This window comes from Ovis canadensis, chromosome 19, assembly GCF_042477335.2.
Source record: "Ovis canadensis isolate MfBH-ARS-UI-01 breed Bighorn chromosome 19, ARS-UI_OviCan_v2, whole genome shotgun sequence".
Lineage (NCBI taxonomy): Eukaryota > Metazoa > Chordata > Mammalia > Artiodactyla > Bovidae > Ovis > Ovis canadensis.
Genome location: NC_091263.1, coordinates 17,243,828 through 17,271,436, shown reverse-complemented (window position 1 = coordinate 17,271,436; position 27,609 = coordinate 17,243,828). Strand labels below are relative to the sequence as shown.

General features: G+C 43.4%; 1 protein-coding gene across 5 annotated transcripts in view; it reads right to left on the bottom strand.

Moving 5' to 3' along the window:
- The window catches only part of CMC1 (C-X9-C motif containing 1), an 81,856-nt gene that overhangs the window by 50,467 nt on the left and 3,780 nt on the right, over nucleotides 1-27,609 (bottom strand). For 2 of the 5 annotated variants that reach the window (XR_011250787.1, XM_069561218.1), the window contains exon 2: nucleotides 7,178-7,267. Coding sequence is in view for 4 of the 5 variants with exons in the window: in XM_069561218.1 (XP_069417319.1) it covers nucleotides 7,178-7,267 (90 nt within the window). In the remaining variant the exon portion in view is untranslated. Of the gene's footprint in view, nucleotides 1-1,680; nucleotides 1,745-5,858; nucleotides 5,944-7,177; nucleotides 7,268-19,445; nucleotides 19,531-27,609 lie in introns of those variants that run through there. The other 3 variants (XM_069561222.1, XM_069561221.1, XM_069561220.1) reach the window with 3 other exon arrangements.

Here is a 27,609-nt window from a genome sequence, read left to right as displayed (position 1 = left end):
GAAGTGTGAATTAATGAGTGTGACCAAGAACCACTTAGTCAATGAGTCATGATCATCAAACGCTGTGCTCACTTGTTTTAAAAATCATTCAGCTGGATTTGTGACTGACAGAGGTCTACTACCCATGATGCCACTGGCGTGGCATCAGGCCCAACAGGCACACATAATAACTGTAGTTAAACATGATTATTCAAGTATTATGGCAACCCACTCCAGTATCCTTGCCTGGAAAATCTCATGGACAGGGGAACCTGGTGGATTGCAGTCCATGGGGTCGCAGAGTCGGGCACGACTGAGCGACACACACACACACACACACACACACACACACACACAGAAAGTTACTAAATACAGGGACTTGTCTGGTGGCCCAGTGGTTAAGACTCTGCACTTCCACAGCAGGGGGTGTGGTTTCCATCCACGGCTAGGGAACTAAAGATCCCACACGCCGCATGGTATGACCAAAAAATAACCGTAACACAGTTATTAAACATAATAACTTTACTGTGTCCGTGTGCAAGAAAGAGTTACCATGGCAGGCCTGACACTGCACTGCTTGGAAAGCAGTGCTTCCAAGGCTGACCCTGAGCTGGGTCAGAACCTGGATTTGGGGAGCACTCGCACTATCCCCTAACTGGTAAGAGCGGCTCGCTGCACTCTGACCATCGGGGTAAGGCGTGTGGTTTGCGCTCCACACCTGCTTTCCTTCTGGGAGTCTGAAAGTTCAGTACACACTATGCAGAAACTGCCATATCACCAACTCCCTGAGCCTCTGGTGAGTCTCCCCAGAGACAACACTTCACATGTGCCCACAACTGGACCACAGAAGAGTTAACGCTCAAGTTGACTGACTCTACTGAGTAAGACCTCGAGGAAGCTTGCGCCTGGTCTCCTCTAACCTTCACCCCACGTGCCTTTTCCCTCGGCTGGTTTTGCTGTAATAAACCGTAGCTGTGAGCATGACTGCGTGCTGAGGACAATGAGTCTTTGTAGGAAAGTACTAAGCCCAGGGTGGTCTCAGGAACCTGACACACCCAGGGAAGGTCCAAAAGAGAGGACTTGGGCCTTAAATCCCTTTATGCTCCTTAGACCACATAACATACTCTCAAACATGACAGTCATCACACATGACGATTTTTATGTCTCGTCCTCCTAATTGACCCAAGCCTGTCTGAAGGTGAGCTGCATCTCCGTTTCAGTGTGAGTCAACACTGGTGAACCAGTTACATGGCAGAAACGTCATGCGATAATGCAGGTACAATTCAACAACCAGTAGGCAACCTGGGGCAGGTTCAAGTAACAGAGTTGGAAAGACTGATTACTTTGGCCATTTATAGTCTGTAGCCCTCCGATCAGTTTTAATGATGCCTTGATAGTTCTCTGCCTGCAAAGTCCCTGAAGGATATCCTAAGCATTCTTAATTTGAAGTTCTTCTTTTGTTAATTCATCTACCTTTGGAATTTAGTAAAATGCAACATATTTCAGTTGTATGTGACTGATAAGAAGGACAGGCATTTTTATCAAGGTTCTGTGTTATTTAACAACAGTTCTGTGATGCGTCAAATAAAAAACCCATGCCCTTAAACTTGTTACAATTCCCTTAGAACCAATGCTACCTATTGGCCAACAGATGAAAAAGACAGCCACAAAAAAACACTGGCAAAAGAAACACTGAAATACCGGAACAGAAGGTGCAAGGGATGAAGAGAGTCAGAGAGGAGGAGAGCATATCCAGGGTAACGAGAGCGCCAGGCCACCGCTGAGTCAAGGTCCTTTACTGGTCCTGATCTGTCACGGCAAAAGCAAGACAAGGTTCTCACTTCCCAGGTGGCGCTAGAAAAGCCCGCCTGCCAGTGCAGGAGACATAAGAGACACAGGCTTGACCCCTGGGTAGGGAGGTCCCCTGGAGGAGGGCATGGCTACCACTCCAGTATTCTTGCTGGAGAATCCCATGGACAGAGGAGCCTGGTGGGCTACAGTCTACAAAATCACAAAGAGTCAGACATGACTGAAGCAACTTAGCACACGCACACACTATTTTTAAGGCAAACTTCCTTAGTCAACAGAGACATTATTATAAAATGCTAATTATGCATTTCAAAAGAGCAAAGAAATACAATGAATTTTTATAACACATAGCAATTCAGTGACTCTTCTTCTTATGAAGGCTCTATTCTAAAAAAAATAACAATGTATACTTTACCAATATATATGACAAATAATATTCTTAAAAATATTACTAACATAGAAAATATAAATCATGAAATTAGTGAAGAGTCAAATGTGTGGAAAAAGTCACACAGGGAAAAGTAACTCCCAGAGGTCATCAAACCATCCTCCTAAGACATGTCAAGGCTGTATATTTGTCACCCTGCTTATTTAACTTCTATGCAGAGTACATCACGAGAAACGCTGGGCTGGAGGAAGCACAAGCTGGAATCAAGATTGCCGGGAGAAATATCAATAACCTCAGATATGCAGATGACACCACCCTTATGGCAGAAAGTGAAGAGGAACTAAAAAGCCTCTTGACAAAAGTGAAAGAGGAGAGTGAAAAAGTTGGCTTAAAGCCAACATTTCAACATTCAGAAAACAAAGATCATGGCATCTGGCCCCATCACTTCATGGGAAATAGATGGGAAAACAGTGGAAACAGTGTCAGACTTTTTATTTTTGGGGGCTCCAAAATCACTGATGGTGACTACAGCCATTAAATTAAAAGACGCTTACTCCTTGGAAGAAAAGTTATGAGCAACCTAGGTAGCACAGTCAAAAGCAGAGACATTACTTTGCCAACAAAGGTCTGTCTAGTCAAGGCTATGATTTTTCCAGTGGTCATGTATGGATGTGAGAGTTGGACTGTGAAGAAGGCTGAGTGCTGAAGAATTGATGCTTTTGAACTGTGGTGTTGGAGAGACTCTTGAGAGTCCCTTGGACTGCAAGGAGATCCAACCAGTCCATTCTGAAGGAGATCAGCCCTGGGATTTCTTTGGAAGGAATGATGCTAAAGCTGAAGCTCCAGTACTTTGGCCACCTCATGTGAAGAGTTGACTCACTGGAAAAGGCTCTGATGCTGGGAGGGATTACGGGCAGGAGGAGAAGGGGACGACCGAGGATGAGATGGCTGGATGGCATCACGGACTCGATGGATGTGAGTCTGAATGAACTTCGGGAGATGGTGATGGACAGGGAGGCCTGGGGTGCTGCAATTCATAGGGTCGCAAAGAGCTGGACACGACTGAGCGACTGAACTGAACTGAACTGAACTGAAGACACCACAAGCTGGTACATCGCAGATTCAAGAAAAAGCAGTGATTCGACCACCACACTTGGTAGAAGGGGATTTCTGTTTTGGCCTTTGGGAGGTGGGGGCACAGTGGGGAGACAGGCAGAGACTAGCCGTTCAGGAGCTTTCCTTCTGTTCATCTCCAGCACACTTAGCCCTCACCGTTGCTTTGTTCATTTATTTCAGTGGTTCTGTTCACTGCTTCTCATGCTTTGCTACTGGCAAAAGAAGAACATTATAAAGCTGAGTTTCTCTATTTAAATGAACTGTGCAAATGCCTTTCTTTTGATGTATGCTCTACCAATAGAGTCTATCATCTTGTGAAATGATAATAGTAAGACTGGGATTCTCAATTCTGTATTTAATCATCAAGTCAAGCCATCTTTACTCATCGAATCAAAACTAAGTTCTAAGGGAAAAGGTGATGTGCATTCTTTCTCTCTTCAAAAAGAAACAAAGAAGTATATCTATTTTACAAAGACAAAGATTCTCAGGTTGACCCCAGTTTAATACAAACACTGCTTAATTATTACCCCAAAGCTGAGATTTTCTTGTTTCAGGTTATAATTTTCATTACATGGCAATGGTGAAGTTACCATGACTTTATAAATAATGAACTGTAGAATCAGAATCATGTAATTATAGGCAAAAGTCAAATTTTAGAAGCAATAGGGGATGTAGCCATGGAACATTCTAAACATTATCCACTACTTAAGACAAATTTTAATTGTGTTTAAACAGAAGGCAAAGTGTGCAACACAGACTGAGCCTGCGTAGAGTAAAACCCAGTAGTGCAGACACAGATAATGAAGGGATCGGGAAAGCGGGTTAAAACTTATAATGAAGAGAGAACTAGTAAGAATATAGCAACCTGGCTGAAATTGATATTCATTAGGGTGCTCTTCACATCAATAGGAGCATTTGGACCCTGTGGTCTTTATCAGTGTCCCAGCTGGTAATGGTTGAAGGTTAATGCCTTACCCCATTCTGTTCAATTTTCTATCCTAATTAGCCCTGCAAATCTATAGCTGTGAGCACCAAGTGTCTGTGCTCAAAAGAAACTAATTAATGCTGGCAAATTAGATCAAGTCCAAAGATCCAACAGCCAAACTCTTAGTTAAATGCTCCTTGTTAATAGGAAGTGTAGCTGTCAATAACTGCTGTTGCTGACTATAATGAGGCATCTCTTTTTTTTCACTGAAAGTGATTTCATTTCTCTTTGTCACTGGAAAAGCTGTTCCATTCCCTTCACAAACCTAAGTTGCTGGCAGCCTGACCCAATTCTTATGATCAGCCGGGTTGAAATGACATAGGGAAAAAAAAATATATCAAACAGAAAAGCTTTCTGACATAATCATGTTTCAGGCATTCAGCAGAAAGTCAGATCATTTATTAGAATTCCTATATCTTTATCTGAGAACTATACAATTAGGATGCATAGTGCTTTTATATAGAATCCTATAATTACTCAATAAAACAAAGGCCATATATAGTAAATAAGCCACAATGGGAGTCTCCTGATTCTACACTGTGGCTTTTTGTTCAGTTTAAATAGAGCTGTTTTGCTCCTGCCTGAGCAATGCCAGTGTATGTGCTCTCCTAATTCACCTGGTTAAACAGCAAGATCATTCTTAATAAAATAATTTTAGATTCTAAAATACCATTTTGGACCATATGGCCTAAAAGGAAAAAAAAATCAATATAGGATTATAAAAGTCCAAATACTCAAAGATCATTTGTTATAACATGTTCTATTAGGGATAAATGCATTGAAATAACTCAAATGAACCTCAAATTTCAAGGTGCTTTCAGTCTTCAAAGGATTGTAAGTATATTAAATAAAAAAAGAAGAAAATCTTAACATTAACACTGTAAGCAACTTAAGTTTTGATAAAGAAGCAAAATTAAATATTTTTTCTGTACCATTACAAAGTAGTAGGTGTGTAACCCTAATAAACCTTTTAAAGTTATACTCTAGTTCCTTCATTTCAAAGGCCAAAAACAAAGTTTCATTGTCCAAGAGCAAAGCAAAGGTAGTTCTGAAACCCAAACTTGACCATTTTGCATTTTCATCTGAATCATGAGAGTAAACAGTCTGTAACTGAGTTGCTTAGCTTTCTTTCATTCTAAGTATCAGAATAACGTGTTACAAAAGAAAATAAAGTGAAGAATGCTACAAAAGAATAAAGTCACTCAGTCGTGTCTGATTCTTTGCAATCCCATGAAGTGGGACCTGCCAGGCTCCTCTGTCCATGGGGCTCTCCAGGCAAGAACACAAGAGTAGGTTGCACGCCCTGCTCCAGGGGATCTTCCTGACCCAGGGATCAAACCGGGGTCTCCTGAACTGCAGGCAAATTCTTCACCAGTTGAATACCAGGGCAGACCCACAAAACAGAATAAGTACAACTAATGTTTATAATTTTGAACCAATACATTCAGTAATAAGTAAATAATTTTCCTGGTAGTGAAAAGTTAACCCTATAATTTTATTATCCATTTTTAAGTTTTCTCCTCCATCACCAGAATCAGGATCTGTATTTTTAAAAGTTCTGTGAGGCGGATGGAAGATTACTTCTTGAGACCATGGGCATGACGGCCCACCGCCAAGTGTGTGCTGAATCGCACGGCAGGTGCCAGCAGAGCAACTTCTCCTGGATCTGGGGGTGGGCGGAGGGGAGGGGCTCCAGTCAGACAACTAATTCATAATGAAAGCAAGACCACCAAATGATGCTGATAAATTGCTGATAATTTATTAATACACTTATTTACAGATGGATTTAACTCAAACCTAGTTTATAGATGGATTTAAAATGGGAATAGCTCATAATAAGTCATTTAAGAAAAAGAAATGATCATCGCACAGTGTTGATTCTGAGGAACTACTCCTTCATTGTCTTTATCCATCAGTCCCAGAGGTTATTCTCTAAGGAGACAGCATCTAAGGCACAAGAATGTGCCTGACTCCCAGATGCTCCTGACATAGTCCCCAGATGACAGTTCATACAGCCTGGCTTCCTGCTCACACATGTGAGCGGAACTGCAGTCAGTCAGCACCCCCTGGCGTAACTATGGTCCCTCATCAAAGGCCAGCGGGAGAGGGGAAACTTGCAGCCGGGGGAAAGTCCGCGTCTGCAAGATTTTGCCACTGCTTCTCTGATGTGGCCATTCCAAGAGGTAGACTGCTACTACAGGACATTTCCATAGTAATACTGCCATCTGCTTTTCTAATTACCCATCATTTAAGGCCTCAGGTTTCACCTTCCATGCCTTTGTTTATATTTTTCACTATAATATTACATGTTAATCAACAATATATCTCTAGATTTATAGAATACAGGAATACTTCATGGTAAAAACTATTTTCCAAACACAGGCATATGTGGGTGCCTAGTACATGCATTTACATAAATACCTTCCACTTAGAATTGTAAAGTTTAGAAAAATTTTTAAAAAGATTCACTGTATTTACCACTGCGATTCCATTCATAATTCAATAACAGCAACAATGCCAAAGAAATCATCTCAGAATTTATTCCTGTATTAACATGCTGATAGAGGGACACAGGTATACATTACATTTGACATTTCTTCCTTCCCTATTAAAATCACCAGAATAACTTGTTTCTCCAAAATACAAATGCAAGTTTTTTCTCTATAACTGTACATCTGGGGGAAAAATGTTCTTTCCTGGGAATTTGGGAGAATATTTTTAAATTGTAAATGAATGCCGCCTGTAAGTTCTGAAAGCTGAAATACTGGTATCTTAGTGAAAGGGTGAGAACCAATTCATACATATTAATTCACTGACTATTTCATTCTGAGGCTAAGGATTAAATTCAGATCATATTATAAAAAACGTATTTGATCTTTATATGAATATTTGAATCTTACCTTGAACTTGTTCAGAACATCTCTCTCGGGCCTTTTCTCTCATTATTTTAGGGATCAAAACATCTTTTTCGACGTGTCTGAGATGCTGCTCTGAAACAAAAAAATCTTCATTTAATAAAGTCTCAAGTAAACAACCTGTTTAGGTGAAAAAGAAGCACTGGTTTATTTAAAATAAAAGCCTATGCAAATGTACTAAAAAGTAACTCTTCTATAACCTCATGAAGCTGTAATTAAGTCACTGAAAATCATTAAACATTGTTTTAAATACAGCAGAAAAAAACATGAGGGATATAGGTAACATCTTCCTAAAACTTTCTGCAAACTACATTGTAACACTTTTATTTGGTGACATATTCCATGTAGTCTTGACACAATTAAAGTCATAGATCATTTTTTAATTCATATAATCCATAAGAAGAGAATTTTTATCAACACTGAGACTCAAGGATAGATGAAGAGATTCAAGATTACGAGACATATATAAGTAGTTTCTCCAGCTAACAATGAGTACCTTAAGAAAGAGCTGGCAGAAGAAGAAAAAGTAGAACTACCTTGGCAAAGGAAAACCAAGCACAGGAGGTTTCCGTGTGTCTCAAACACAACTACCATAGTCAGATGAACACGGAGGCCTGGGCTCCTGCTCCAGACTCCCCCCAGCATGCTCCTCAAATTCCCAGAGAGCCCTAAAACCCAAAGAGGTGAGTATTCTCCCAGCATCCACATGATCAGAAATTCCAAAAGGCAAAAGGTGGATGGGATCAAATCAAAGGAGGCAATCTTATCCTCAGAGTTTTTCCCCAGGAAAAAACGGATGCCAAAAGCGGGAAGCATGCCCCACACTCTGAAGCAACAGAAACAGAGAGGAGACGTCCCTAGAGAAAGTATCAGTGGTCGAAATAACCACAGCAGGAGTCAAAGTAGGTCACTCTTGCTGCCTTCAGACTGGGTAAAATAAGCAAATACAGGCACTTATCTCCAAAAGATGAGGAAGTTTCTCAGTATGTATCCAGTGACACTTCAGACCAGGAACTCCTAAACCTTTCCTGGTCCCCAGCATCCTCTGGATGTAGCTATGAAGTGATACAGCATTTGCAGTTACGGTAAGGGGGCATCATCTCAAAAAGCAAATAAAATCAGCAACAAGCAAACAGCCAAGAATCACCTAAATTTGATAAGGACAACACAGTGAAAGGGAGAAGCCCACCACAATGAATCAAGAAGTAAACAACTCTGAAGACAGCTAAAGGAAATAAGACTTTCAAATAAATATAATCAATGTACTGAGGCAAGTAAAAAGAGACGAGCCCTCAGACAAAAACAAGTCATAGATCACCTAACTGATGAAAGTCTGAAGCTCAAAAATCCTAAAAGCTTCAAAAGGAAAAAAAATATCACCCCACACACAGAGAAACAAGAACCAGATTCACATCATGTTTCATAAGCAAGATGTGGATGCAAGAAAATGATGGTGAAATAACTTCGAGGCTCTTTGGTGGTCCAGTGGTTAAGACATTGCCTTCCAATGTGAAAGGTGAGAGTTCAATCCCTGGTTGGGGAGCTAAGACCCTACATGCTGTGTGACCAAAAAACCAAAGCATGCAGCAGAAGCAATACTGTAACAAATTCAATGAAGACTAAAAATGGGAGGAAAATATGTATTTTCAGATATGTAGGAACTGAAAAGCTTCTCTCTTTCAATCTTACTGAAAAAGAAATGATCTTTGTAACAGTGAGACCCACCAAGCTGCTAATCCAATGTGAATACAGAACAAACACCCTTCTGGGTGCACAGGGAGCCCGCAGGCAGGCGTTCAGGTAGGTGGAGCAGAACTGATTCTTCTCTGCCTCTGTGTATGGCGCTCACCTGGGAGACTCCAGCCACAGGCTTTGACTTCAAAACCCACAAAAGCTGGGCCTGGAGGGTTTACTCCAAGATTTCTTTCCTCACATATATATCTTGACACGTGAGCTAGGAAGACTGAGGGCAGGTTCAATGAGGAAGAGAAACCAAATCACCTCCACAGGACACAGCAGGGAGGGGATGAGCAGAAGCAAGCAGCCCAAGAAAACCAAGTGAAAGCAGAGCAGCCTTCTCTCCGAGCCTGTCGTGGGGGCCGTCAGCCGCATTTCTGCTACCTTCTGTGGATTTCAGCTCAGCCTATACCCAGCAGAGACAGGGCTACATCACACAGAGCTTGACAGATGGAAGATAGTGGCGTAACCTTCTTCGTAAAACAAAATTTGCCCCAAGAAGTAATAGAGAACATACTTTGATCAACAGAAACGAATCTGTGATGTACAAATGTGAAGCATATTAGAAAACACACATTTAAATCTACATGTTAAACCTGTAACATCAACAACTAACTTGACCCAAGTAACATTTATAGAATATTCCACTCAATAACAGCTGAATATTTAGCAAGATAAACTACAGAATGGGCTATGAAACAAATCTAAGTAAGAGAATTCAAATCATACAAAGTATGTGTCCTGACACCAGTGTGATTAAGGTAGAAATCAGTAACAGAAAGATCTCTTGAAAATCGCCAAGCCTCTGGAAACTAAACAACACACTTCTAAATAATCCATGGGTCTAAGCAGAAATGAAAAGGGAAATTAGAAAGTTTTTGTAAATGAAAGAAAACGCAACACATCAAAATTTGTGTGATGCACTAAAACAGCACTGATAGAGAAACTTGTTGCACTGAAAGTCTACACTGGAAAAAGGATGGTCTTCAAATCGATGACTTAAGCTCCTGCCTTGAGAAATCGGGAAAAGAATCAAAGAAACACCAGAAAAGAAATAATAAAGATCAAACCATAAGTCAATGAAATGGAAAACAAAATGATCAGACAAGCAAAATGGTGGGAAAAAGCAACGAAACCAAAACTGGTTCTTTGAAAAGATTATCAAAATTGATAAACAACCTAGCCAGGAAAAGAGAGGTCACAACCTAGCCAGGAAAAGAGAGGTCACAAACATCAGAAATGATACACCTTTTATATAATAATAATGTATTTGACTTGTAAATGTAGGCCAATAAATTTGACAACAAAGATGAAGTAGACAAATTACTTGAAAAACACAAATCACCAAACCAAGAGTCGGCACGACTGAGCGACTTTACTTTCACTTTTCACTTTCATGCACTGGAGAAGGAAATGGCAACCCACTCCAGTGTTCTTGCCTGGAGAATCCCAGGGACGGGGGAGCCTGGTGGGCTGCCGTCTATGGGGTCGCATAGAGTCGGACACGACTGAAGCGACTCAGCAGCAGCAGCAGCAGCAGCAGCAGCAGCAACTCATAAGGACATATCATCAGTATAGCCCCATACCTATTAAAGAAATTGAATCTGTAATCAAAAGTTTTTTCACAAAAGAATTCCAGATCCAGAGAGCCCTTACTAGTGAATGTGATCAAACACTTAAAGAAGAAATAATATCAATTCCACATAAACTCCTTCAGAAAACTGCTCTGAAGCCAGCATTACTGTGATACCAAAATCAGACAAAGACATTATAAGAAACCTACAGCCCAATATGCCATCATGAATACTAATGTAAAAATCTTAACAAAGATGAGCAAACTGAATCCAGCGATTATAAGAAGGATAATACTTCATGACCAGGTGGGGTTTATCCCAGGACTGCAAGATTTATTTAATATTCAAAAAATGAAAAAGTGTAATTCATCATATTAAAAAACATGGTTATCACAACAGACACAGAAAACGTATTTGACAAAAATCCAACATCCAATCCTAATTTAAACCTCCATAAAGTAGGAAACGAAGGGAACTTCCTCAACATGATAAATGGCATTTATAGGAAAAACACACAGCTGACATTGCATTTAATGCTGAAATACTGAATGGCTCCCCTAAAATGGAGTGAGCCAAAGAAGCCTGCTCTTACCACTTCTATTAAGCGTTACACTGGGTGTTTTAGTCAGTGTAATTAGGCAAGAAAAATAAAAGGCTTCCAGATTGAAAAGAAAGAAATAAAACCAGTTAATTGAAGGTCATATGATCGTCTATATAGAAAATCCAATGGAATCTATAAAAAGTTACTAAAGCTAGTGAGTTTAGCAAGGTTTCCAGACACAACATTAACATACAAAAATCTAATGGAAATGACATAAAAGTCAGAGGACCAGAAGATAATTCAATAATTCCCCAAGCTATAAAATAGAAAATGGCTTTTTAAAAAATGAACTGAGGCTCAAGAACCTGGAAGAACAACAACAACAAAAAAATTAACATTGATTTTACCACAGTCTCATAAAAAGGAAAGAACAATTGCAAGGCTGAAAAAATATTTGAAGAAACAATGACTGGAAGTTTTCCAAATTAGTGAAAAGACAGAACCCTATCAATCCAATACAACAGTTGAAAACCCAAAGAAATACACCCCCCAGACAAACCACACTTATACTTCTGAAAACGAAAAAGAAAAATCATCAAAGTATCAGAAGTACAGGGGAACAAAAATTCAAAAGACAAAGCATTTCTCATCAGAAACCAAAGAAGCCAGAAGGAAGTGGCATAGTATTTTCAAGTACTAAAAGAAAAGCACTGTCAATCAAGAATTCTATAACCAGTGAAAATATTCTTCAGGAATGAAGACAAAGACAACTCACATGAAAAGAAGCTATGGTAATTTCCTGCCAGCAGACCTATTCTAAAAGAAGGGCTGGAGGAAGTTATTCATACAGGAAGGAAACATTAACAAAAGGAAGCTCAGAACAACAGGAATGAAGAAAGGGCAACAGAAAGGGTAAACACAGTAAGCTATTTTATTCTTTAGTTTCAAGATTTATTTTTGACAGAAGCAAAAAATATAGCATTCTCAGTATACAGAGAGGCACTATAAAGGACGACTTCACTGTAAAGGGAACAGGACAAAGCAACGTTGGCAGTAAGATATCTACGTTCTATTTGAAAGATAAAATGTTGATCCTACTAGACTGTGATAAGCTACGTATGCATAAGGTAATCTTCAGAACAACCACTAAAAAAAGACAAAGAAATGCATTCAAAAACACTACAGAAAAACCAAATGGAATGGAGTCAACCAAACAGTAATAAAAGAAAGATAGCAGGAAAATCTCCTGATACCTGGAAATTAAACAACACCCTGCTGCTAAATAATTCATAAGGCAGAAGAGGAATTAAAAGAAGACACTGACCTGCATGAAAATGAAAGCACAACATATCAAAATGTGTAAGACAAAGCTGAAGCAGGGCTTATAAGGAAGTTTACACCATAAATGTTCATATTTAAACTCTCAAACCAACACAGTTGACCTGTGAACAGCATGGGTTTGCCCTGTGAAGGTCCACTCACAAGGAGACTTTTCCCAACACACAGGTAGTATGGTATTACAGTGGCAGCTGGCTGGACCCACTGCATTTTATTAGGACAGCATTATTCAGATAGCAAAAGTAAAAACATTTGTTTAAAAAGAATCCTTCAAGATACTGTCCATCTTTCATTAGACTCATTTCTGTTGGTAAAGGTATCTGTTTACAAAAAACGTAATTATTTATTGCTGGTATGTAGGCTTCCCGGGTGGTGCTAGCGGTAAAGAACCTGCCTGCCAGCCCAATGCAGGAGGAGTAAGAGGCGCGGATTCGATCCCCAGGTCAGGAAGATCCCTTAGAGAAGGAAATAGCAACCCACCCCAGTATTCCTGCCTGGGAAATCCCACACAGAGAGGAGCCTGCTGGGCAACAGTCCTTGGGGTCACAAAGACACAAGTGAGCACACACACACACACACACAGGCTTGAGTGAATCAATGCAACCTTGAAAGTAAAAGTGTTCGTGGCTCAGTCGTGTCTGACTCCTTGCAACCCCATGGACTGTACACTGCCAGGTTCCTCTGTCCATCAAATTCTCCAGGAAAGAATACTGGAGTGGACTGCCATTCCCTTCTCCAGGGTATCTTCCTGACTCAGAGACCAAACCCAGGTCTCCCACACTGTAGGCAGATTATCATCGGAGCCACCACGGAAACCCAACACAACTTGACTGAACTCTAACTCTAATCCTCTGCCAACAGATTCTGTTCCGATTTCCATGCAGACAAGCATAAGGACAGCTCTGCATTTTCATTTTTTAATTCTTACTGTCAACACCTTTCAGAAGAACACTGAGCAGCAGCCAGCAGCACCTGCACCTTGGGCAATCCAGTTCTGTTTAGACTTTTTGCAGTTATCTTGATTTTGAGACCTGCCCATGACTTTCCTCTCTTATCTTTGTGTTGTTCTGGTATCAAAGTTACATGATTTAAACAATAAATTAGGGACTGTTCTTTGTATTCTCTGAAACACTGTACAAGATAAACATTATTATCAGTTCTGTGAAAAATCTGACAGAAACCACCTGTGATGGTCAGCTGTATGGCCAATTTGGCTAGGTGCTAGTCCCCAGTTACTCAAACAAACACTAATCCAGCTCTTGCTGTGAAGGTATTTTGTAGATGTGATTGAAGGCTATAATCAGTTGACTTTAAGAAGAAAGAAAAGAAAGTAAAGTTGCTCAGTTGCTGAAGTAGCTCTTGACATTTTTGAGATCCAGTTAGAGTTAAATCATTGATCAAACTGAAGTAGAAGTCTCTCAGTCATGTCCGACTCTTTGCAAGTCCAACTGCGGTGTTGGAAAAGACTCTTGACTTTCTTGGACTGCAAGAAAATCAAGCTCAGTTCAGTTCAGTCACTCAGTTGTGTCCGACTCTTTGAGAAAATCAAGCTAGTCAATCCTAAAGGAAATCAGTCCCGAATATTCATTGGAAGGACTGATGCTGAAGCTGAAACTCCAATACTTTGGCCACCTGATGCGAAGAGCCAACTCACTGGTAAAGACCCTGATGCTGGGAAAGACTGAGGGCAGGAGGAGAAGGAACAACAGAGGGTGAGATGGTTGGATGGCATCAGTGACTCGAAGGACATGAGCTTGAGCAAGCTCAGGGAGTTGGTGATGGACAGGGAAGCCTGGTGTGTTGCAGTCCATGGGGTAGCAAAGCGTTGGACAGAACTGAGCAAATGAACTGAACTGTGTTTATATGTGTGTGCCAGGTTTAGTCAGGTTTTGTGAGTATGTGTGCATTGGAAAGGGTTAGTCGCTCAGTTGTGCCTGACACTTTGTGACCTCATCGACCATAGGCCACCATGCTCCTCTCTCCATGGGATTCTACAGGCAAGAATACTGGAGTAGGTGGCCGTTCACTTCTCCAGCCGATCTTCCTGACCCAGGGATCGAACCCAGGTCTCCTGCATTGCAGGCAGATTCTTTACCCTCTATGCCACCAAGGAAAGCCCCAAGGTAGTCATCAGTTCAGTTCAGTTCAGTTCAGTCGCTCAGTCGTGTCCAGCTCTTTGTGACCCCATGAATCGCAGCACGCCAGGCCTCCTTGTCCATCACCAACTCCCGGAGTTCACTCAGACTCACGTCCATCGAGTCCGTGATGCCATCCAGCCATCTCATCCTCGGTCGTCCCCTTCTCCTCCTGCCCCCAATCCCTCCCAGCATCAGAGTCTTTTCCAGTGAGTCAACTCTTCGCATGAGGTGGCCAAAGTACTGGAGCTTCAGCTTCAGCATCATTCCTTCCAAAGAAATCCCAGGGCTGATCTCCTTCAGAATGGACTGGTTGGACCTCCTTGCAGTCCAAGGGACTCTCAGGAGCCTTCTCCAACACCACACTTCAAAAGCATCAATTCTTTGGCGCTCAGCCTTCTTCACAGTCCAACTCTCACATCACACATGACCACTGGAAAAACCATAGCCTTGACTAGACGGACCTTTGTTGGCAAAGTAATGCCTCTGCTTTTCAATATGCTATCTAGGTAGTCGTAGAAAGACTTTCATCTATTGATCAAATTTTCTGAAGGTTTTTTATTCATTCTTGAGTCAACTGCAGTTTTCAGTAAGTTGGTATTTTTCAAGGTAACTATCCATTCCATCTACAAGTTCAAAATAACGATATGGAAATGTTCACATGACTTTTTCCTCTTTACTGCACTTATACCTTTATCCCAGCTTTTACTGCCTGCCAGCGGGTCAACAAACTTTCTGCTAAGAACCAGAGCGTAAATATTTCAAGCTGTGTGGGCTACACACCACCTCTGTCATGCATGCTCCTTGTTTTTTTTTTTTTTTTCCCCAAGCAACCCTTTGAAAATATTACTAACCATTCACAGCCTACCAGCCTTACCAGATTCTGCCCAGGCCATAGACGGTCGAAGTCTGACCGACACTACTGATTCATGCCTTCTCATCTTCCTTAGTTTCGCCAGAGCCGCTGTAAGGTGATAAAAAGAACACTAGCCCACAGGAGGAACTGCCGAGTATGGGTGGAGAGAGGGGAGGACTGAGAGGGCAGCCTTGGAGGCGTGGCGGGGCTGCGCGGACAGAGGGGCCAGGATGCGGCAAGGCAGGCTCCCAGGGTTTCGTCTCACAGTGAAATGAGGTGACCGCTCACCAAGGCAGGGAGACAAAAGAAGTCCAGCGGGGAGGGCAGTTCTGACTCAACAAACTGAATATGAGATTCCTACGACGAGACACCGTGTGAGCGGAGAGCTGGGAACTACTTGGAAGAAAATCAATAAAACTGGAGCCATCTCCACACACTTCTTTCTCCTTGTCTGTAGTGCAAACCACAGTCATCAGGGTAAAGAATCCACCCGCAATGCAGGAGACATGGGTTTACACGGAAGATTCCCCTGGAGGAGGAAACAGCAACCTGCTCCAGTATTCTTGCCTGGAAAATTCCATGGACGGAGGAGTCTGGTGGGCTGCAGTCTGTGGGGTCATGAAAGAGTTGGACACAACTGAGCGTGCACACACGGACGCACAATTAGCAGTGCAACTACCGAAGAGATGAGGAGAAACACTGTGCCGTGCCGACCTAGTCTACACAATCGGCTTCAGCACCTGAGCTCCTCCCTTCACTCACACACCTATAACCAGACGGCTTATCTCCAACGCGTCCTCAGGAATCTACCCTTTCTCTCCACAACCTGCAGTGTTCCTGAAACATTTTTTAAATGTGTTGTTAAGAAGTCCTTCTGATCATTCATCTAAAACCTCCTAAGGCAAAGAAAATCATATGAATCATGCGAATGTTGATTTCGATTTTCCACACTCTTGGTGTTAAATCTCTGGGAGACCAGTGCTTAAGATTCTGCTTACACTGCAGGAGACACAGGTTCTAGCTCTGGTTGGGGAACTATGATCCTGCATGCTGAGCAGTCAAACAAAAAAAAAAGCTTAAAAAAAAATATATATATATATATATAAATTCTGCTAACACTTGGTAGCATACTAATCATTAAAAGTCAACTTTCAATTAATTGTGATTCTGTACATATGTACATATTTCAAAGTTTCCTTTGATACTACAAATATAGATATGGCACTTTTTATTCACAAAATTACAGGGTGATTCAGTGTCGATACGCTACACAGATGTTATACATCTGCATCAAAGCTGGCAAAAAAAAAAAAATCAAATTTTGAGAATTTGCTACTCTACAGTCACATGGATTTATATTGAAATGAAGAATCAGGGTAACACCACCAGGGCAAATTTTCAAAGCTCTAACTCCTCGACATTCTATCACCACCTACAAGTCAGTTTCTACCTTCTTCACTGGCTGACTTTGTTAGTGCAGACTCTGCTCTGGGGCTCACGTGTTCCTGCAACACAGCCACCCGGGATCACACAAAACCAGCGACAGCAGTGCTTGCCCTGAATCCACAGACAGCAGTGACACAACTCAGCATCACAGAAGCTTCCCCCAGAAAGGCGACCCCAGCAGGGCAAGAAGCGCCTTTCAACACTGAAAATGTTCTAACACAACTAATGTAATTGCTATCATTTAGATAATGACACTTTTTTGTTTTTTGGAACCTCCTAGTTGCCCATTTGTTCCTTTAGACATTACCATGACGTTGTTTACTCTGTAGGAAAAACCAGACAATCGCTTGTAGGAAACGTGCAAAGGTGCTCTTATTAGCAACGGTTTCTCCTTCGGGTCCGTCTTCTGTACGGAAGGGCCCCAGGTAGATGGCGCTGCACACCACTCAGCAGGATCGGGGCTAGCCAAAGGCCCCTTCACCCTGTGCGCTTCACACTGGAGCCCGCGAGGACCCTGGTCTCAGTGCTCAAGACACTCCTGCCCCAACCAGACCTCCTTGCCCCCTCCAGCTCACTCACACCCTCTTCTACAGTGAGTGCCTAAGATGAGGAAGGCATGGGAGGCCGGGGACCAAGACCGGGAAGACAAAGACAGGCAGGCCTGTGTCCCGTCCTCTTTCCTTTAAGCAACACTTGAATCGACAAAACAAAAAGGAAACTACAGAGTAGGAAAGATTCTCCTCCCAACAGTCCAGCTGCCTCTGGCTACGAAACCTCCAGACAAAGGCCAGGAATGCCCTTCAGTCTTCTAAACGCCCCTCAGGTTCAGTACCTGGATTCCATTTTGCACAGAAAAATGTGGAGACTCTAGCAGAGGGGAATAACCCAGGGGCAGGTTCCAAAGTTCTTCCATGACCCAACCCCTCCCCTAGGACAGTGGCCTATTTCAGGGGACTTCAGTAAACTAGGTCCCAGAGCTTCCAAAGCCCTGGTGAAGCCTGCAGGAACTCTTGGACAAGAAGAATGTTAGTTTCAGAAGCATCGTTTTGAACAAGCAAAATTCAAAACTTCACAGTTCACATTTCTTGATCAGAAAGGAAGCTCAATGATTCCAACCATGAAGAAAACTATTTTAGAAAAGGCAAAAGGACTGATTTGTCAGCTGGCTGAAAAAGTACCTTTGCGGGGAGTAAACATCAAATATTAGGTCAGTCGGTGACCAAAGAACTTTTTACAGTCTCGAACTCACAAGACCCGGAAAGCACATCAATGAGGCAGAAGTGCCTGTTTCTGCTCAGCTTCTGGGTCACATAGGCCAGCGCGCCACCATCGCTGCGCCACATCTGAGCTCCTCTGTGCTATCAGCTCCCACCGGCAGTAACCACTGCGTTTACACCACATGTGCCCGGTTCCCAAAAGCACCTATTTCTCGGACCTCAGATTCTGCAGATTGCGAGGTGTGAAAACTTCCTCTGCCACCCACGTCGTTTTAACCGAGATGAGGCCAGGAAGGGACAGCCCGTCTCAAAGCATACCGAATTAGGAGATCGGCTTACGCAAGACGACCCGCCCGTTTTAAAGAAGCGCTGCGACCTCCGCTGTGGCCGTAATGCCTGCAGTGATGAGGCTTCACAGTTACTTTATTTGGTAAAACCTCAAGGCTGTGTTTTGCTATGGGCACAATTTCCCATGGACAGCTACTAGGAAATCAGTCATGTTACTACAGGAGACACGTCTACGTAAGCAGACATTTGAGAGAGGAATACACGGCAGCACGCCTGGACCTCCCCGCAACACACCCCTCACTCATGTGCCTTCCCTCCGACGCCCGTCGGACACGGCGGGCTACCCCCACACCGACGAGTGCTCCTCGGTGGCTTCTGGCTGTCCAAGCTCTCCCGGTCCTTCTCCTTCTCTCAACAGTTCGTAAAATTTAACAAAAAACATGGACCATTTTGATAATAGAGCAGGGAAATTATTTTTATATTGAGAGCTTATTCACTTATTTCAAAGATTCAGTGCTTGCTCGAATCATTCACACGTTTTAAAATGGGGATATAAGTGCTTTACAATGCTGTGTTAGTTTCTGCTGTACAAGAGCGTGAATCAGGCGTAAGCATACAGACATCCCCTCCTTCCTAAACCTTCCTGCTACCCCTCATCCCACCCCTCTAGGTCATCACAGAGCATCAAGCCGAGCCATACAGCGGCTTCCCACTAACTATATATATGCCAATGCTAATCTCTCAATCTGTCCCCACCCTTCACCTCCCTGTGACTTCCCAGGTGGTGCAGCGGTAAAGAATATGCCTGCCAAGGCCAGAGACATGGGTTCGATCCCTGGGTTGGGAAGATCCCCTGGAGGAGGAAATGGCAACCCACTCCAGTGTTCTTGTCTGGAGAACCCAAGGACAGAGAAGCCTGGATGGAAGGCTACAGTCCATGAGGTTGCAAAGAGTCAGATACGACTGAGCAGCTGAGACACACACACACAAATGGGGCCACACATCCATCCCTCATGTCTGCATCTCAATTCCTGCCCTGCAAATAGGGTCATCTGTACCATTTTTCTAGATTCCACACCACACATTAATAAACGGTACTTGTTTTTCTCTTTCTGACTTACTTCACTCTGAATGACAGCCTCTAGGTCCTTCACCGCAACACTGTTTACAACAGCCGGGACATGGCAGCAACCTAGATGTCTACTGAAAGACAAACGGGTAAGGAAGACGTGGTACATACATACAAAGGAGTATCACTCAGCCATAAGAAGCAATGAAATTGGTTCATTTGTAGAGACTCACGACATCGTTCTCAGGGTGGCCTTTAGAGCCAGGCTGAGTTAAAATTACACTGCAACCTTCTTGGGGAGCAGTGTTCCCCACTCCCTTCATCAGACTGCCTCTGGCTAACTGTGGCTGAAATTCAAGTTCACCTTCAAAACAAAAATTGACCAAAATGAGAATATTAAGATAATAAGATATTAAGATGAATGTACTGTAGAGGCTGAAGGCAAATTCTAAAAGTCTTGAAAATACTCTGAACAATGGTAACGCTAAAAGCCGAATAAACACTCCCAAAGCAAGCTCCACTCCCGTTCCTGCCCAGGCGATCCCCCAGACTCTATCTTTAAACTGGCACTTTTTATGCTGTGTTCTCAGTGCTGCTCTCTATCACCAAATCTACTTGACCCATGTTTTCCAGAATCTGTTATTAATTCCAAAGTCCCACCAGGATCAGAAGTTCAACTTAAAATTTCTATTGTTTAAATCCTTATTCTGCCATCCCAGCGGTTATATTCTTCTCCTTGGCTAAAAATCAATCAATCCATCAGACAATCAGCTTAGATCTTACAGAAAGAAGGACGAAGTGGAGGTGAAGGGATCGTCTTACGGACACCATCACAGGCAGGGGCGGGGGTTCTGAACCCGAGGCTCAGAGAGCACAGATCGATCCTGCAGCGCCGGGCAGCGAGCAAGCCGTCAGTCAGACTCCGCCTGTCTGCTGCCTTTATCCTCCATCTCCCACCCTTCATTTCCTTTATCAAGGCTTACTCACTCACCACCACCCAAAGTGCTCCCTAAGCCCAGCACCCGAAAGCGGTTTCTCCTTCCACTAAGCCCAAGGCGTTTCACGCCCAGACACTGTGGCTCTGATCACACGGGGACTTAGAACCCAGAGTAGCACACTTCCTGCAGAAACTTCTTTCTCTTGATCAATGGTCACCAAGGACCAAACTGCATTCCCACCACCGGAGGATTCAGGAAGCCCTAAGCTCGAAATGACTCTAGCTGGAGGTGATTAAGGGTAAATGAGTCGACATGTATGTACGTTATGTGTATGAAAGTGTGTCAGTCACCCCGTCGTGTCCAACTCTTTGTGATCCCATGGACTGTAGGCGGCCAAGCTCCTCTGTCCATGGAATTCTCCAGGCAAGAATACTGGACCGGGTCGCCAGTGCCTCCTCCACAGGATCATCCTGACCCAGGGACTGAACCCAGGTATCCTGTACTGCAGGCAGATTCTTCATCACCTGAGTCACCAGGGAAGAGCCTGGCTTAGAATGTGCCCATCATAGAATGTCTGCCCCATTCCAACCAGAAGGTTTTGACATCTCTCAGTCTGCTTTTCAGATTGCAGGATTTCCACTACCTGTCCTCTGCCTTGCTGCTGCGCCAGGATAATAGATGCTGCTTTCTGACAGATCCTTTCCTTTGTCTCAATACAGAAGTTTTCAGGGGCCGATCTACTGAGTTCAGCCTAGGAGCTGAGGCCAACATCTGAGTCTCCTCAGCACACAAGTTTGAGAGAAGTCTTAGCAACATGGGAGGGCCCTAATCAGACAGGTGGCCCTGCTAAGAATGGGAAAAAACAGCAGCTGAATCGGCCAGCACCTTGATCTCAGGCTGCCAGTCTTCCAAACTGCAAGAAAATAAACGTTTATTGTTTAAGCCACCCAGTCTAGAGAATGTTATTATGGCAACCCGAGAGGATGGAGATAGGATTTGGTAACAGAAGTTGTCAATTCTGGCTGCATCTAACAACCACACCTGATGTCTGGGCCCCACTCCAGACCAGTTAAATCAGACATGCTGGGTAACATCCAGGAACTGGTATTTTTAAAAGCTTCCCAGATAATTATATTAGATTCTAGATTAAGAACCACTGCAAGAAATACAACTATAATGAGGTCTGAGACCACATCTCGTTACCCTCCATAATTCCCTCCTACTCCTCGTATATGGTAAAAATTCAGTAAACTATGTAATAAATGACACGTATGTATAAAATTTCCTATTTGATAATCATTATACTAACAAATAGTTGAAAAAATATATTTATTCATGTGATATTCATTCTGTTAAGAAACATTTATTAGGTGCCCACTATCTACCAATTATCAGGCTGGGGATTGCAGATACATTGATGTGCCCTGTTCTGCAACATAAACATTTAAAATCGTCTTTCAATTAGTCATGCTTAGGGCTTCCCTGGTGGCCCAGATGGTAAAAAAGCCTGCAATACAGGTGACCCAGGTCCAATCCCTAAGTCGGGAAGATCCTCTGGAGAAGGAAATCACTACCCTTTTGCCTGGAGAATTATTCTTGCCTGGAGAATCCCATGGACAGAGGAGCCTGGCAGGCCACAGTCCATGGGGTCACAAAAAGTCGGACACAACTGAGTGACGAACACACACTTAATTAAAATATGGAAAACCAGTAAGAGTTCTCCAGCAAAAACACAGCACAGGATTGTTCTTAAAAATGTTTTCCCTCAATCTCTTTACTTAAAAATGTAAAAGTGTAAAAGGAGCTGGCTGATGCGGGGATAAGGTTAACTTAGGAATCAATCTTTTCATTTGGGCACATTTTGTGTGGCCCACTTATATCAAGTCTAGGAGATTTCTACAAATAAGGTAATAACACCCCTCAGTTCAGTTCAGTTGCTCAGTCGTGTCCAACTCTTTGCGACCCGATGGACTACAGCACGCCAGGCCTCCCTGTCCATCACCAACTCCCAAAGCTCGCTCAAACACATGTGCATCGAGTAGGTGATGCCATCCAACTATCTCTTCTCTGTCGCCCCCTTCTCCTCCCCTTTTCCAGCATCAGGGTCTTTTCCAGTATCAGGGTCTTTTCCAGTGAGTCAGTTCTTCCCATCAGGTGGCCAAAGTATTGGAACTTCAGCTTGAGCATCAGTAACATGCCTAGAGACAAATAACCATACTAATCCAGTCAACGAAACATGAGCTGAGTCTAGAACCCCTTGAGCCCACCTGCACAAGAAATGAAACACACACAAGTTTAAGGCTTGAAGCAGCCTTAGCATCTGATACATCTTACTCTCCCTCCCTGTCATCCTCAAATCTCAGAATATGCCATTCAGAATTTCTGAAGGGCCTGAGGTTACTAGCAAAGTCTGAAACACCTCAGTCCTACTCATTCCCAAATTCAATTCGGTGCTGTTTGCATAACAGTGCAGAGCCTACTCGGGCTAGTGGAGAATCTCCCACCATCTAGATGTAATTAACTGGCCCATCCTCCCGCTATGCTAATAAAGCTAAAGACACAGAACCAGATGAAAGGCACTCTTCACCACAGAAGTGAACGTTCCTTCACATTCGATCTTCCCTCATCTCTCAAATTATTTGATACATGTAGCTTTCATTTTATTTCTCAAAGAAAAAATTCTAGATCTAGAATGAAAGAAACTCCACACACTGGTTATTTGACATTTTGGTGGTTTTTAATATTCCATATATTAAAATAATTTTTTGTTACAATATTAAAATAAAATAAAGACCAGAGGCAGTGACATCAAGGAAGGCCTTCTATGAAACTGATTTCAAAAAAGAGTAAGACTTAGATGTGAGGGTGGAACAGAAAGGGAAACAGTCCAAAGAGAAGGAATAGCATGTCAAAGGCCTAGAGGCAAAAAGGGGAAAAAAGAGAGAGCGCACACAATTTGGCATCTGTTATCCTACGGATAGAGAAGCCACTGTCCATGGGGTTGCCAAAGAGTCAGACACAACTTTGCAACTAAACAACAAAGTATATCTCAGGCCAGTGTTCCCTACACTTCTTTATCACAACCCCATGACACTCCTGGACACAGCACACACGTGTATTTTCATATACGCACAGGGGTCCTCCTTCCTACCTGACTTGCCCACCTGATTCACTGCACATACTAACATTCCTAACAGTCTCAGATCAGTTATTTATAGGCTGGAACAACAAACTGGTTCCAAATCAGGAAAGGAGTAGATCAAGGCTGTATGTCACCCTGCTTATTTAACTTATATGCAGAGTACATCATGAGAAACGCTGGACTGGATGACGCACAAGCTGGAATCAAGACTGCAGGAGAAATACCAATAACCTCAGATGTGCAGATGACACCACTCTTATGGCAGAAAGTGAAGAAGAATCAAAGAGCCTCTCGATGAAAGTGAAAGAGGAGAGTGAAAAAGTTGGCTTAAAACTCAAGATTTAGAAAACTAAGATTGTGGCATCTGATCCTATCACTTCATGGCAAATAGATGGGGAAACAGTGGAAACAGTGACAGACTTTATTTTGGGGGGCTTCAAAATCACTGAAGATGGTGACTGCAGCCATGATTTTAAAAGATGCTTGCTCCTTGCAAGAAAAGTTATGACCAACCTAGACAGCTTATTAAAAAGCAGAAACATTACTTTGCCAACAAAGGTTCGTCTAGTCAGAGCCATGGCTTTTCCAGGAGTCATGTATGAATGTGAGGGTTGGACTATAAAGAAAGCTGAGCACCGAACAATTGATGCTTTTGAACTGTGGTGTTGGAGAAGACTCGTGAGACTCCCTGAGACTGCAAGAAGATCCAACCAATCCATCCTAAAGGAGATCAGTCCTGAATATTCATTGGAAGGACTGATGCTGAAGCTGAAACTCGAATACTTTGGCCACCTGATGCGAAGAACTGACTCACTGTAAAAGACCCTGATGCTGGGAAAGATTGAAGGTGGGAGGAGAAGGGGACGACAGAGGATGAGATGGTTCGATGGCATCACCGACTCAAAGGACATGAGTTTGAGTAACCTCCAGGAGTTGGCGATGGACAGGGAGGCCTGGCGTGCTGCAGTCCATGGGGTCGCAAAGACTCAGACATGACTGAGCGACTGAACGAAACTGAACTTCTGGTGTCTCTCCCTGTAGCCGAGATGGAGGGGAGAGAGCCTGCTCACCCAGCCTGCAACCTTCCCAGCACCCCACCTGGGCCGAGGGTGGTAGCACCTGGTATTTTTCCTTCTCCAGGCCCCTCTCCCTCCTCCTGCAGTGGACAAGGGCTGACAGGGGGTCACAAAGCCCGATTCCTTTGCTTCGGACAAAGACAAGCCCCCATGCTACACCCTTTCTCAGCCTCCTCCATTCAGCTGCTACTCCCTTCTCTCTCCCGGAGGTCTGCACTCCAAGAATCAATCCCTGCACATGAAAAACTCAGGTGATGCCCTGCTGCTGCTGCTGCTAAGTGGCTTCAGTCGTGTCCAACTCTGTGCGACCCCACGGACGGCAGCCCACCGGGCTCCCCCGTCCTTGGGATTCTCCAGGCAAGAACACTGGAGTGGGGTGCCATTTCCTTCTCCAGTGCATGAAAATGAAAAGTGAAAGTGAAGTCGCTCAGTCGTGTCCGACTCTTAGCGACCCCATGGACTACAGACTACCAGGCTCCTCCATCCACGGGATTTTCCTACATATTGTGCTCCAAGACCACCCAAATAAAGGAACCAGGGCTTGTCCGAAACAAGAGTAATCCTGTGGCTGGGCTGGGGAGGTCCTAGAGGGGCCAGGACTTTCTGTGTGAAAAGTGAAGGAAACGCTCAAAAAAAGATGGGAGCACGTCACAAGGACCCAGAAGCTGGTCTGAAGGAACTCTAGGTGGTGAAGGAACTCTAGGTGGTGAAGGAACTCTAGGTGGTGAAGGAACTCTAGGTGGTGAAGGAACTCTAGGTGGTGAAGGAACTCTCTAGGTGGTGAAGGAACTCTAGGTGGTGAAGGAACTCTAGGTGGTGAAGGAACTCTAGGTGGTGAAGGAACTCTAGGTGGTGAAGGAACTCTAGGTGGCCAAATCTGAGAAAATGTGAGCACTGAAATATTTAGTGACAAACGATAACACCATTGAGAAAACAAATTCCTGAATCCATGCCAATAATATCAATAAGAAACAAAGTGTTTCGTCGTTTAAAGCAAACTGTCAACAACTGTCTAAAGGAGAGATAACCATCTAAGCGGAAAGAATGTTGGAGGCAGAAAATCATTCTGCAACCATCACAGGAAAGACTGAATCCGGCAAAAATCATCAACAGAGGCTCCATCAAAACGAGTTTTCTGATGAGGAATGAACACCCACATAGCCGTCAGTGGTCTCCCCGCACCATGCCATGCTAAGTCACTTCAGTCGTGTCTGGCTCTGCGACCCCATGGACTGTCGCCCACCAGGCTCCTCTGTATGGGGATTCTCCAGGCAAGAAGACTGGAGTGGGTTGCCATGCCCTCCTCCAGGGGATCTTCCCAACCCTGGGATCGAACCCTTGTCTCCTGTGACTCCTGCACTGTGAGCAGATTCTTGACCACTGAGCCACTTGCGAAGCCCACAGAGTGCTTATTGATTTCAGGAGAGGAAGACACAGGAAAGACACTGGCTGGGTGGTCAAAGTTAGAACCACCCACTAGCAACAGACCTCTCCCGTGCCTCCAAGTCTGACACCTCGATGCAGAGGGCTCAGCTGAGATCTCGATCCCCATCTGATCAAAAGTCAGAGCAATGCACAATGAAGAGGAATTCTACTGTCACTCCCTTCCCTAAGCACTCACAGTGTCTCTCTGCTGTTCCTGGATGAAATCCAACCCCCACAAATGGGTTTAAGAGCCATTTTGTGACCCACAGCCCAAACCCCGGGGCCTCCACACACGCACCGCTGTGGCCTCAAAGCTTCTCTCTCCCTTGTGCTCCCTGCTCATGCCAGGGCTTTTCAATTTCGGAAAACAATTTCAGGTTGTTAAATTAATCAAATGAGGCAAACAAAAACAATGTATTTTGTAGTAGTGCAAACATGCTTTGACCTTAAAAATTTATAAAACGTGGAAGTCAGACGTTTACCCCTGAACCATGAATATAATTTGTATCTAACAGGATACTGTAAAAACACAGAAGCAGTTAAAAAATAAAAAAATTTCTAATCAACTACATTATAGTATTTTTTCTTTTTTTTACATATTAATCACACAATGCTCAGGAAAAAAACAGAAACAGATTCTCCCAACCTGTTTAGCTGTCTAACTCCAAGAGTGGCCTTTTCCAGTGACCGAGCGCTGGTATACCCGCAGCCCATCTACCTCCATCTCCATGGGAACCACTGAAAGAACCCCTGCAACCTAAGTATTCCCAGAGTTGCCAAGATGCCATCCTCCCAGGATACATACACTTGAAACCTGTACTCATGGGATGTCATGAAATTCCTGACCCCACTTCCCACCCTGAGCCTGCTCACTACCCATTCCTCCCGAGTAGGTTTCTGGAAGAAAACACCCATGGAGGGAGCCACAAAAGGCCACGCATGCGCTTAAAGAAATGTCACCTGTGCTGCCCACTGCGGACCAGGCAACAGATGGGAAGGGAAACCCCCTACCCAGCTCAAAGGGGAAAGAGTAGAAGAGCAATGGGGCAGAAAGAAATCTTCTCCTAGTTATTAGGAAAAGTAAGAAACTTCTCAGGCCCAGGTTCCTGCGAGTCGTCAACCTTGGACAAATTACGTCAGATGATTTCTCTGAACTCTGGAAGCAGCGAAGGCTTCACGGGTGTCCTTTCAGGACAGCATTGGGCTGGGCTTCCTGTGACTGGGCCAGTTTACAACTTGTTAGGGGCAGAGGTTAAATTCTAGAACTCTGTCCAATCGAGACAGAAATAATTTCTAACCAGTGGAAAGATAACCCCCCAAGTAACAGTTCATAGCCCTACTGAAATTAATCAGCTTTTACCTAAGCCAACTATCTATGACATTTTCTATGTATCTACCATTTCAATGTTTTTCGAGTAGTTTTTACATTTTACTGGCTCCCTCACTACTGAGTTGGAGAAAATCTTTAACAAATATCCACTTTGTATTACTGTAAGTAATCGTTTTATCTTTCTGGAAATCCTACTTTAACAAGTACCACTTGAGCTACAGTCCATCTGGTCAGGCATCACTAAGCACACACATCCTCAGAAAACAGATTGTGCTGTTCGTGTGCATGGCTTGTAATCTACATAA